Source organism: Anser anser (genome assembly GCF_964211835.1).
Source record: "Anser anser genome assembly, chromosome: 3".
Lineage (NCBI taxonomy): Eukaryota > Metazoa > Chordata > Aves > Anseriformes > Anatidae > Anser > Anser anser.
In genome coordinates, this window is record NC_139722.1 from 19,094,810 (window position 1) to 19,108,359 (window position 13,550).

At 38.3% G+C, this 13,550-nt stretch overlaps 1 protein-coding gene across 3 annotated transcripts in view; it reads right to left on the reverse strand.

Annotated features, from left to right (window-relative positions):
• Positions 1-2,454: 2,454 nt before the first annotated feature.
• Positions 2,455-13,550, reverse strand: part of COLEC11 (collectin subfamily member 11) — a 46,290-nt gene continuing 35,194 nt past the window's right edge. For 2 of the 3 annotated variants that reach the window (XM_083829550.1, XM_083829549.1), the window contains exons 4-7: positions 7,202-7,273; positions 6,461-6,514; positions 5,017-5,112; positions 2,455-4,861 (exon numbers count right to left, since the gene is read on the reverse strand). In XM_083829550.1, the coding sequence (XP_083685676.1) occupies positions 4,452-4,861; positions 5,017-5,112; positions 6,461-6,514; positions 7,202-7,273 (632 nt within the window). In that variant the 3' untranslated portion in view covers positions 2,455-4,451. The remainder of the gene's footprint in view (positions 4,862-5,016; positions 5,113-6,460; positions 6,515-7,201; positions 7,274-13,550) is intronic. The other variant, XM_083829551.1, reaches the window with a different exon arrangement.

Consider the following 13,550-nt stretch of genomic DNA (forward strand, 5'->3'; position numbering starts at 1 on the left):
TGTCTACTCTAAGATTTGGCCACCAGCACCACAAGTCACAGACTTTCTCATCAAAATGAGCTGGATATTAGGAGAAACCTGAAATTTCCATTTTGCTGAAAAATTGGTTACTTTGATGTATTTTTGTTTTAATCTTTCAGGATGAAAGTATATCTGTAAGATTTTTTTATTTAAAATACTTGTATTAATTTTAGGTTATGTAATGATTGGACACCTGTAATCATGTATAAGTTGCTAGTTATATGGCATAAAACTTAAAAGAGTCATTTTCATTATCAGTAAGAATATCTTCTACTTAATGTTGATTGACCTATCTATTGTTTTGTATTCAGAGTGTTAACAGTGCCAGAGCAGTCCTGAGCAGGAGAAAATGATTTAAGCATCAAACTCTTTCAATATGACAAATAAGAGAACTCTCAAAAAGAAAATAATTTGTTGCAAATAGAAGATAAGACATAAAGAATAAAGTAAAACATTTCAAGCGTTATACTGAATACTTTAACTGACATGGTGTAAAACACATTAACAATGGTATAAAAAATTGAATCCTTTAGTAGGTCAAAATGAAGCTTCAGAACTCAGAAGTGGAATTCCTAAAGGAAATAACTTGAAAAATGTCAACTTCAAAATTCTTTGTCCATCTTGAACTTTCACCTTATTTTACACTGAAAATGTATTTAATTTCATTTTATCTCACTTTTCTTCAAAAACCATTGAAAAAAAAATCCAACCAGCTGCAATTTTATAATTTATATTTGAACTGACATTTTCTCCGTTTATGTAAAACGATGTACTCCATTTTTCTTGTATCAATAAGAATGGTCTCTATCCCATGTATAAATACTAAATGTTACAGTTCTGCTCTGTGACTTTAGACACTTTAAAACTAAACTCAAAGCCAGGGACAAGTTCTGCTGTTAACCTGCAGCCTGTCATGAAACCATATTTTCAGGGATTGTCACATCAGCTGTCAGGATGCAGTAAGGACCAGCTGGTCCAAAAGGGATAGCAAACTGGGAGCCAAGCATGACAAGGCAGGTGGAGATAACACCTTACACTAAGGTGCTACGCTGTGGAATGGCAAATCTGGGTTAGGATCAGGACCAGGCAGTGGTCAGGGTCAGGCACCAGGTGATCTCCTGGGAAGTCCACAGTGACGAGGAAGTTTGGTCTCAGCCAGCTAAATGCTTTACCTTCGCCAAGTCAGCTCTTAGGAGGGGGATGCACACCTGGCCTGACATCAGTAAAACAACACAGCCTTAACATCTAAATGTGAGGAATACGGTTGAATAAAATCTGTATTTTGTGTGAAGAAGTCATTCAAGAGCATGCATAGGTGACTGTAGTAAAATAAAAAATAAATAAATAAATAAATAAATAAGCTGTTATTGTTGCTCTCTTAAAATGCATCAACTTGCCCATTAATTAAGAATAAAATAGATAATGGCTATGGGGAAATTTCTATGAGGAGAAACCATCCATCAAGAGTAAAGAATGCAAAAGCCGTTTGGGAAACCTGTCAGTGCATGCTTGACAGACAGACATGCTCAAAAGGTTTCTGTAGAGCCAAACAAAATGAGTAATGATCTAATGAAATAGGTTTTAAAGTACGTGGAAAATGCCTCAAATAAACATTGTATGATTTTTTCCTCACAATAGCTCTGAATTCTACTGGAAGCAACAGAAGTCTTACCATGCTCTTCAGCAGGCTTCGTGCAGGCTGAGCTACACAGAGCATTGATTTCTGCCTCCAGCAAGGGTCCACCTATGGAGGTCAGCAACTGGAGGATGATAGAGATGATCAAGGGCTCAGTCATTTCCACACTGTCATTTCTTGCTCAGTTCCACACAGAGGTAAATATCAGATGCTCAGTCTCTGCTCCTTACAGGATAGCTACAGACCTTATGCATCAGCCTTGTTCCTCCCTCTCAAACAAGGAAATAAGGACTGTGGCAGACAAGAGAATACACAGGGCTCTGACAATACAACTAATTTACTTTCCATTTCATATATCAAAAACTGCAAAAAAAATTATATATATATAATTATATATATTATATGTATTATATGTATTATTTATTATTATATTATATATATTATATATAATATTATATATATATTATAATATATATATATATCCTGACAAACATGAAAACTGGAGGAAGTAAATGTTTTTTACATTGCCTTTATTTTTCATCTCAAATTTTAATAGAAACTCAGACTGTTTAAATGTTCTACACATCAAGGCAATCATTATAAATGTGGTGTGGCTTCCAGCTAAAATAGGAGCATTTGGCATCTGAAAAAGCTTCCCACCTCCTCAAAAGGCCTCTTTTCATGTTTCTGAGGAAACTGAACATTACAGCAGAGACTTTGAAAACCTGGGTGAAAAACAAACAGTTAGCAACTTCAGCACGTACATAATGAGGGAACTCCAGATATCTGTAACTCAAGTTTAGACTGCTTTTAATATAGCTTCAATGATTTGACAGAAGTGTGTTGGAGATTTGAAGGGCTTCTGAGGATTTCTATAGCAGGCAGAAAACAACCATGATATTCATAATGTACTATTCTAATCAAACAAATTGCTCCACTAGAATTGTTAGCTCCCTGCAAATTCTGTAGAGTCTTTGAATATTAGTGTAGAACCATATTCATATTATTTAATAGATTTCAATATACAGTTTGAAGAAAATCGGACATACAGGAATCATACCTACCTCCAGAAGAAAGAAGGTAAAGCAATGAAAGATCATTCATTTCTTAGTGTGGTTGCTCTGGAGATGGACTGATATTCAAATACTATAGGAATTTACTACTAATCTTCAAAATTAATAGCAAACATATATATATATAATAGATTCAAATTCACAGAGTAAATATATCAAACAAAATGGTTTGTTTTCTTATGTATATAATAATAGCGTCACATCAAATGTTGTTGGACTGTGGATATGAACAGAACTGTGTGATCATTGGTCGCTTAGGTACCATGGCACTGTAGAGTTGATTTGAGTTTGTCTTGTCTTACTGTAGGGCAATCTCTTGAACCAGGTTAGATCCATTCTGGATATGTTGCAAACCACCCATAACAATCAGATATGTATATTGATTACTGTGTTATACAAAGGATCATTCCTCCTTAAAGATTGTCTTAAACCATTGTGCAGGGTATTCTGAAAAAACACAGTCAGAGATTTTGTAGTCATCTTTCTATGCCTAACAGCAAGATAAGATGGCATGCCTACTCGGAAGACCCAAAGTAATTCATCATTTATTTTATGAAATTATGTTGTTGTTTTTTAATGTACGTCAGCTTTTCCATCAGATGCAATTGTAAATTGGGTACATAAATTATTTGTACAAAATGACATTATTGCTATATACATAAACAGGAAAATTTTGGTAACTTTGCCTGCTTTTCAGAGGGTCACCCCTGCAATTTGAGTAAATACATAGGCTGCTTTCCTGCCAAAATGAACAACAAGCTAAACCACTCCTGTGAAATTTGTTGTCTACTTAGGAAGTCTGTCTTAAACTGTGGAGAGTTGTTTTTTTTGTTTGTTTTGTTTTGTAACATGATGCACCAAGATCATCTTATAAATTTGAAACACGTTTACTTTAAGAAATTATGTGGGGCTTTAAATAGCTCATTCACTGAGTCATTCTCAACCAAAGAATGCAGAAAATCAAAATCATACTTTGACCTTTAGCCAACCCCGAAGCACCCATCCGGCATGATCCCTCTTTCAGTACTGAATTACAAGAAGCTAGTTCCACCTCAGCACTAAAAATCAGTTTACTGAAGGGCCTTCTCATGATATATCTGTGAACATTTTAATAAGGAAACTTTACAAAATTGGTAGGGCTCCTGATTTGTTCACTTGCTTTAGCTATTTAAAAAAAAAAAAAAGTTGTAACACCTTCACATCAAAAAAAAAAAACCTTATGGTAATATTTGTACTAATTAACTGGAGTATACAAAATATTTGCCTTCTTGCTGAAATATCCCTGTAGACCTACAAGCAATTAACATTTATAACTACAAAATTTGCTAAGGTAAAAGAATATCAAAAATCTACTTCTTCAGAAATGATCAGTCTAAAAACTAGAGGCCAAATTCTGCCTTCCCCTACAGTCATGCCAACACATTTGATAACTGTTGTGAGGTCAGAATTTAGCCCCAAACCACTTTTTCTTTTTTAATCTAAATAGTTACATTTTCCTACCCCAAAACAAAACAAAACAAAACAAAAAGCTATGTATTACTTATCAGTGCTCTTCCCTTCTGAAGGGTAAATACCGATATTTGAAATACCTACACTGTATTTACAGCTGTACAACACCGATGTCACATACATGTAAAATATCACTTGTACTCTATAAACATGGGCTAACTTGTACAACCTGCTTGAAAACATTTCTTAAAATAAAGAAAGACCAGACAAGCTTACACATTTTCTTTGTCAAATTCACAAACAAAATACATGGTAATGTGACATGCAACATCATTCCACCCTCCAGACGCCACCATCTCCACACAGTCCTCCTCATCATAAGCATTGTTGGGCTCCCCACTGCGCCACTTGTTGAAGGTCTGCATGGGTGATCTGTCAGAATAGACAAAATTTCCCTCTTTCTCTAGGTCGTTAATCCCAATGAAAACTCTGGTGAGCCCAGCTTGGTTGATGTACGAGGCAATCAGATTGTTGGCATTCTCATCCTTGGGCATGCTGAGCGTCCCTCCTCTTCCATGGCAGTAGAGCTGTGCTTCCTTGTATCTTTTCTCTTCCTTCACCAGCAGATATATCTTATTATCTGTCTCACGCACACCAGCAACAGCTGCGGGGGAGGGCAGTGCTGAAAAGTGAGCACTCGCATTTCTATAAACCAACTTACTGTACACCCCAAATAGCTTCACAAATCCGATGCAAGACGGTGATACTCTCTACGAGCAATTCCACCGGTAAAATGTAGCAATGAGAGAGGAAAATATTTAAATAAAATTAACCTACCATTTTTTATGAATTTTAATTCTGTCGTCAGCTGGGCCACTTGGATATCCATTTCACCAATAGCCTTCCTTAGCTGGCTACACTCACAGGGGATGCCTATGAAATGATACAGGCACACTGAAGTGAAAAAGCTATCTAAATCCAGTAATTATCTTAATAAGATCATGAAAAGGCCCAGACATCCACTGGGAGAGGGACAACTGCCTCACAAAAAATGGCCAGAAACCTGTGGCCTTTGCTAGCATGTGCCATCAGATGATTCTCACCATTGTTTCAGCCTAACCAGAACACCTGATTTTCTTTCCTGTGAAGCTTCAGCCCTGCATGGTTAGTGCTAAACTGAACACAGATATACCCTGAAAAAAAAAATTTTTTTGAGCTAAAAATACTTGTCAAAATTTCATACAGGTAAAATTGTTCTCTTCCGTCTTCTCCAAAGAGCACTTTTTCCACAGCAAAAATCTACCATGTGCATTGTTCACCTATTCCTCACAAGGAATCTCACACAGCAGATCAAAAAGGCTAATGTTCCAACTATGTAATGCACATAATTAGCTGAAAAATGTAGTTCTGTACATTTCAAAGTAGAGAAGTTACTGCACCTCTTTCAATAAAAGAAGACAATAAAAAGCCATCTATTACACCAAATTGATATTGGTTTGACAAAGATAATCTGAATGAGAATACTAAAAGGATAATTGTTACTTCTATGAGTTCAAATCTCAAAAGGAGGATCAATTACATTTTCCAGTTCTGTGTGTAATTATTCAAATCTGCATTTAACTACCCTATTACTCAGCTTAGGTATCTAAGTCAAGTCTAAGTACTGGGTAGTTATACTACAAAACTGTCCTCGTTGTCAATGTATATAGTACTCTGGCTCAAGAATTAGTGTGACAAATTATGTTCTTGCGAGAAATCTAATAGGTGAACCTTTAGTGCACTCTGCTAGGAAGGAACAAATTGGGCAAAATCAGAAGCCACTTTTGTAAGGCTCACACTTCTTATGCCAAATATTCACCTTTCCTTCCGGAGGATCTGTATTCCTCGTAAGCTCCTGTTGCTACAATGATAATTGATGGAGGGGGCAGGATCTCCCAACCTGCTCCTTCGTGTTGGCTGGAAGCCAGAGTAGGATATACAGAGATGTCCCTTTCCACCAGTGACGAATTATATTGACAGTTGCATTTCAGTTCCCACTGGAGTGATCAAACCTCTAAGAGCTCTGAGACATTTCAATACACTCTAAGTCCAGCAACTACTGCAGCTTCAATAATTTTTTAAAGTGAATTGATAATATTACAGTGAATAAATGAGGAGTAGCTATATAAATACTTAATTTGCCATCATTTCTCTCAGAATTTTAGAAAAGATATATTTTTGGTGATGATGCATGCATCTGCTAAAATCCTTCACGTCATAAACAAAGTATGTCATAGATTACCTGGGTCACCGTTAGGACCCGGTGGTCCTATGTCACCGTTATCTCCTTTTTCACCTAAAAACATGAAAAAGAATATGAATTTAAAGCATATTTTTAGTTAACAAATAATTCAGCACTTTATTTTTTTTCTCTAATAAAATCCAAGTGTGCAAAGTAGAAGTATGACCAAACAAAAAATCAAGATTTTTTTTTGTACTAGTCAGTCCACAACAAAGGCAAGCCAAAGCTATGAAACTTGAACATAAAGCATATGTATCGATATTCATTTTTTTGACATTCATGGGGTTTACAGAACCAATACATTCAGAAGTTGTAGAGGGAAAAGGGCTATTTATGCTACATTGGAGTCCAAAGCTTGATTCGTAATCCAAATGCTTAAATAAACAATGGTCCAAATGACTTAACCAAAGGCATGTAGGGAGCCCATGGAGTATGCAGGATTGTAATTCAAGTCTTGTGATTCTTAGAAGTCTACCAAAATATAGCACATCTTCCCATGTACTTCTCTTAAATGTCCACAATTGTCTGTTGGCACACTAAGTTCCTTATTTAGCCTTAAACCAGGATTTCCAGCTCTTAATGCTGCTGTCAGAGCAAAAGGTAATGGGCTGACAGATCTGTTTGGCTGGCTACAGTATGAGTAACTCCCTATTGCAATGAAGTCTGAGAGTAGCTAACCAAACATAAACGATCAAAGATTTTTCATCTGCAACAATGGAAAAACGATTGTACTAAGCATACCTTTTGAACCAATAGGACCAATTTTTCCATGCCGCCCCATGCTGCCTTTCTGTCCTTTGTCCCCCATTTCTCCTACACATAGCAGAAAGACAAATTAACAATGTAGTCTGATTCATTCAGATTCCAGCATAATTGCAGTACAAGTTTTCACAATGAACAAAAACATGCTATATTCCCAAAATTCATTAAATTTCAGAGGTTCAGTTCACTCCTTGTGAAGGACTTATGATTTAAACTTTACAAACCAATTGACATTAAAACAGCACGCAGGTGTAAATGAAAACAGGTCTTGGCTGAGAGACACTGGAAGAACTTTTATAAACTTCTCTCAGATGATCATGCTAAAATTATGTTGACAATAAAGGAGACTTCCATCAAAACATGTGGATCAATGTATTAAAACTGTTAGGGAGTGTAAAAGACCTAAGGGATCCAAGCACAACTGACAGTTTCATCTGTCAGTAGTTAGTTTCATCATCAGTCATTAATTTCATCTAATACAGTAGCTTCACTGTAACTGAGGGCTGAAATTGGGCTTCATAGCTTATTTCTACAGTAGCAGTCACATCCTCAGTCTTTGTTCTTTCATTTGAAGACTACAGTAATGAAAAACAAAAACTAATGAAAATTGTATATGTACATAGACGCATGCACATGTTCATACAAATGTGAAGTCTGACAGAAGCACAACAGAAATGTTGAATGTTACTTATTTTAAAGACAGTCCTACGGAATACTACAAACTGTAATTGTAGCAAAGGAGCAACTCAAAACTCGTTTTCCTCAGCAGTGTTTCTACAAATAGAAAGCAACCATCTACCTCTTAAGGTGAATTGAAATTGTCAACAAATCTTAATGAACCTGCCACTGTCACCTATCTATATATATATCCCTGATATATAGCCAGAAATCTAATGTAAGACAGTTTGATTCACTTACTTTGCCTGACTTCGACCTCTTTTCCATTAGTTGTACTTTCCTATGCAATGTAAAGTGAATATTAGAATGGCTTCAGGGGAAACAGAATTTGCACTGGAACAGACAGTTTCTTTTATCGTCATTGTCTTCACAAACCAAGCTGAAGCGTTGTTACTAATAAAATGTGTGCCACAGTCCAAGTATTAATGTAATTGACTTGAGCTCCTCCAGAGCTCAAATAATAAAACAGATAAAACATGTCTGTTACATCATGCCTGGCTTTTCTGGGTGGCATTTCTCAGACATTATGAAAAATAATTATCATAATGGTGTGAATCTGAGAGAACTTTAGACTCTAATAGCAAAGCCTCATTCTACCCCATATCTACAATGCTCATCTTCAATTGTAGGGGATTAGCAGTTGACAGAAATTCATTTGCAATAGCCACTTAATAGAGTAAGTACAACAGGCTTACAAATAACTGAAAGGTTTGGCTTAAACCAGGACATTTAGAATCAACCAACTCCACACGTACTCTACACTTGTCTCAGCTGCAACTAACATTTTATAGATTATTATTTCTAAATGATACTTCACTTCTGTCATTGGTTTAGAGAGGATTACATGATTTGATTTAGGTAGACTTTCTGAGACCTATGAAATGAGACCTGGCATTTTGTTACACTCACTACATGGTGAGTGTGGCAGATTTGTCCTGATTTTACAGCCTCTGTGGCCCTGAGAGACTTAGGAAACAATACCATATCCCATTGCACATTGGTGATACTTTTTCCTGGGTGCAACACCCAAGAAAATCAATGCTCTGCTTTGAAGAGGCTTAGGCCTCTTTGCATTACGCTGTCATGGAGCAACATGGTCTGGAGGCTGCACAGCTGTAAAACTGTCATATGAGATAGGTTTTCTACTGTACCACATAATATCAATGGAGAGCAGGGACGGAGGGACTACAGGGACAAGAAGCCAAATGCCTCCTAAGGCACCCATCCTGCAGAAACCCAAGACTGATTAGTATTAGAAATATTTAGAAATATTGATACTGTTGTGGTTTTTTTTTCAATGATTGTCTCAGCCAAGATTGTTTCTTTGCTCAAAGCAACACTTGTTATACAATGTTCTGCTACATAGAAGCAAGGAATCAAACAATCAGGAAAGTTCAGAGGAAAATCTACCACATGGATCCCGTAACTGAACCTCTGTAAATTATCATAGGTCAGCCTCAGTTCTGGAACTACAACTGAAGATTAGTTGTCAGGATGTGGGTTTCAGCGCAATTGGACAGACAGCCACATACTTTCTATGTTTAAAACTGGATAATTTTATGACAGATTTCATCATTTCAGCCAAAGCTCAATTAGAGATGAAACTGGACAGTACTACGGGGGACACTAATAAGGGTTTTATAAAATATTTTAAGAACAAAAGGAGGACCAGAGAAAGCATCAGTGTGTTACTTGATGTGGATGGTGATCTCACAAATAGGGATGCAGAAAAGGAGAGACTTTTAACACCTTATTTGCCACTGTCTTCAACACCAATGATGGACTCTGGGACCCCGGGTTCCCAAGGCTGGAGGACTGTGATGGTGGTAATGATAAACTCCCAGCCAACCCTGAACATTTGCAGGACCTGGGGGTGTTGGTTGACAAGAATCTCAACGTCAGCCAGCAATGTGCACTTGCAGCCCAGAAAGCCAAACATATCCTGGGATGCATCAGAAGCAGTGTGACAAACAGGTCAAGGAAAATAATTCTCTCCCTCCACTCCGCTCTTTGAGACCCCACCTGGAGTACTAAATTCAGCTCTGGGGCCCCCAGCACAAGAATGCCATGGATATATGAGTCCAGAGGAGGACCATAAAGATGATCAAGGGGATAGAGCACCTCTCCTACAAAGACAGGCTGAGGGAGTTGGGGCTGTTCAGCATGGAGAAGAGAAGGTTCTGGGAAGAGCTTAGAGCAGCCTTCCAGTACCTAAAGGGGGACTACAGAAATGCTGAGGAGGGACCCTTTTCCAGGGAGTGCAGTGGTAGGACAAGGAGTAATGGTTTTAAACAAATAGAGGAGATTTAGATTAGATATTTGGAAGAAATTCTTTTTTCTGAGGGTGGTGAGGCACTGGAGAAAGTTGCCCAGAGAAGCTGTGGATGCCCCATCCCTGGAGGTGTTTAAGGCCTGATCAGATGGGGCTTTGAGCAACCTAGTCTAGTGGAAGGTGTCTCTACCCATGCCAGGGGCATTGGAACTAGGTGATCTTTACAGTCCTTTCCAATCCAAAGCGTTCTATGATTCTACAAATTCCTGCTCCAGCTGGATGCATGTAAGTCTATGGGGCCTGATGGGACTCATGTGAGGGTACTCAGAGAGCAGGCTGTTTTCATCAGGAGACCTCCCTCAATTATTTTTCAACAGTCTTGGGAATCTGGAGAGGTTGCACTTGACTGGAAGCTGGCAAATGTGGTTCCAATTTTCAAGAAGGGCAAGAAAGAAGACCCTGGTAATTACAAGCCTGTCAGTCTCACTTCAGTGCCTGGTGAAATTATGGAGAAGATTATTCTGTGAGTTATTGAAAAACACCTGAAAGACAACACAGTCATTGGTCCCAGCCAACATGGGTTCATGAGGGTAAAGTTCTGTTTAACAAACTTAATCTCCTTTTATGACAAGGTCACCCATCTAGTTGACCAAGGGAAGCCAGTTGATGTAATCTTTTTGGGTTTCAGCAAATCTTTTCACACTGTTTCTCACAGTAAACTCCTGAACAAAATGTCCAGCATACAGCTAGACAAATACATAATATACATGATATGGGTCAGGCTCAAAGCGTTACAGTAAACGGGATTACATCAGGCTCATGGCCAGTCACTGGTGGGGTTCCCCAAGGCTACATTTTACAGACGGTTAATGTCAATGTTTTCATGAATGAATTGGATGTAGGTCTAGAAGGTGTTTTGAATAAGTTTGCAGATGATACTACATTGGGAGGAGCTGCTGACTCTGTTGAGGTTGTGAGGGTGGAGAGGCCTTGCAGAGAGATCCTGACAAATAAGAGAGCTGGGCAATCTAATATGAAGTTTGACAGGAGCAAGTGCTGAATTCTGCACATGGGAAGGGGCAACCCTGGCTGTATGTATAGAATGGGGGAGGAGAGGCTGGAAATCAGTCCCATGGAAAGGGATCTGGGGGGGTGTTGGTCAAGAGCAAGTTCAATCTGAGTCAATAGTGTGCCCTGGCAGCCAGGAGGGCCAGCGTGTCCTGGGGTACATCAAGCATGGCATTGCTAGCCAGTTGAGGGAAGGGATTGTCTTGCTTTGCTCTGTGCTGTGCTGCTGTGGCCTCACCTTGAGTACTGTGTGCAGTTCTGGACATCACAATATGAGAAGGACATAAAATTATTAGAGAGAGTCCAAAGGAGGGTTATAAAGATGGTGAAGGGTCTGGAGGAGAAGATGAACGAAGAGTGGAATGAATTCGGTTTGTTCAACCCAGTGAAGAGGAGGCTGAGGGGAGGCCTCATGGTGACCTGCAGCTTCTTCATGAAGGGAGTGGAGGGGCAGGCGCTGAGCTCTGCTCTCTGGGGACAGCAACAGGACCCAAGGGAACGGCATGGAGCTGGGACAGGGGAGGGTCAGGCTGGGGGTTAGTGAAAGTTTCTTCAACAAGAGAGAGGGTGGTTGGGCACTGGGACAGGCTCCTTAGGGCAGTGGTCATGGCAGCAAGCCTGACAGAGTTGAAGAAGCACAATTGGACACATGGTCTGATTTTTGTATGGTCCTGTGCAGAACGAGGAGTTGGACTTGATGATCCTTGTGGATCCCTTCCAACACAGGATATTCTATGATTCTATTTGATCATTAGCTCTAACTTAAAAATGTAAATAGTGATATGTTTCAGAACATAACATGATCACCACTGGGAGATGTCTTCTGCATTTCTATACATCTCAAGCAGCCATCAGTTGATGAGTTAAGTCAGGAAGAAAACATTTTCTCTGAACTGAAAGAAGCCAAATGGATATGGCTTATTGGTCTAATTCATTACTGGCAAGTCCTACAATCAATGATTTCCCTTTGTTTCCAAAAAGGATCAGATTGAGCCACTGCTGGATATGGACTCAATTTAGAAATTTTACCAGAAACCCAAAAATCGGTCTCTTATCCTGTATATTCTTACTGGAAGAATGGAAGTAACTCACTTAACCAGCTGGAAATCTATTTTCCGGAATATAGCTTCACTTTCAGAATAGATTCATGATTTGCTTTAAAGACACAATCCATGGGGCTATGCAGGTTATAAAGGTACTTATACTACTAGTGGATATTTATCCAGTATAGATAGCATATTGAGAAGGTATTTCCCCAACAATCTCAAAAATACTACCTTGCCATGACTTGATCAAGTTGCTCTGAAAGTGACCTGTCTTGCTGTGGACATTTATTGGACCATATATGAATTGCTTATGGATTACAGTAACACTGTCAGATGTTTGAATGTTTTCTGATGTATAATAACTCTTTTCAGGCTGCTATACCTGAAATTAAATAAACATATAGATATAATGCATAAATGAAATGTAATATATAAAAAGACTTAACTTTCTTTCTCATAAATGCTACCCAGAAGACGAACAACTACTCAGTAACAGCCAGTAAAAACTACTTGGTCTGATAATACAAAAAGTGTGTTATCTCAAACAATGAAGACATATATTAAGTCTCCTGTGCTCATTAAAAGAACTGTTTGGATTTGGTTTTCTCTTATAGTGACTAACCCCTGCTTCTACTCCAGGGGCTTGCTTATTCTGCTTCTTCTGCAGAATAAATCAGAAGGCTTCAAGAGAGACCAATCTGCCTTGAGGGTTTCAAAACTTTTTAAACCTTCTGTAAAGTCCTTTTTAGTGGTCCTGTGATTGCCAAAAATGCAGTCTGAAGAGTCTTAATGAAATCAGGAAGTGAGAGTTGGAAAGAAATGAGGACAATGAAAGTAAGTCTCCATAGACCAAAACTAGGAAATTTAACTGAGAGTTTGAATGGAGAATGTGAAGCAAGACATCTGTCATTTCTCAGATGAAGGTGATATACACTGCAACCAATTATAGAAGACTTACAGGATTTCAGAGGAACTGAAGAGAATGAAATTCTAAATGATCTTCTTGTTGGCCTTTTCAGGCCTACAAACAAGAGAAGAAATAAAACCCAGAGATGAATGGTGGGCTACACAACTGGTGAAAAGATGAGGGTTTTGGCTCAGTACAGCAATATAAAAGGGGGTGTTCACACAGTATGGCCAATCTTTTCAGACAGGACTAATTGGAGCAGACAAGAAGGTGTAAAACTACTTTAAAAAAAAAAAGAATTGTGCCAAAGACAAATCCAGCAGAAACTCAAATTCACCATTTCACAACAAAATTGAA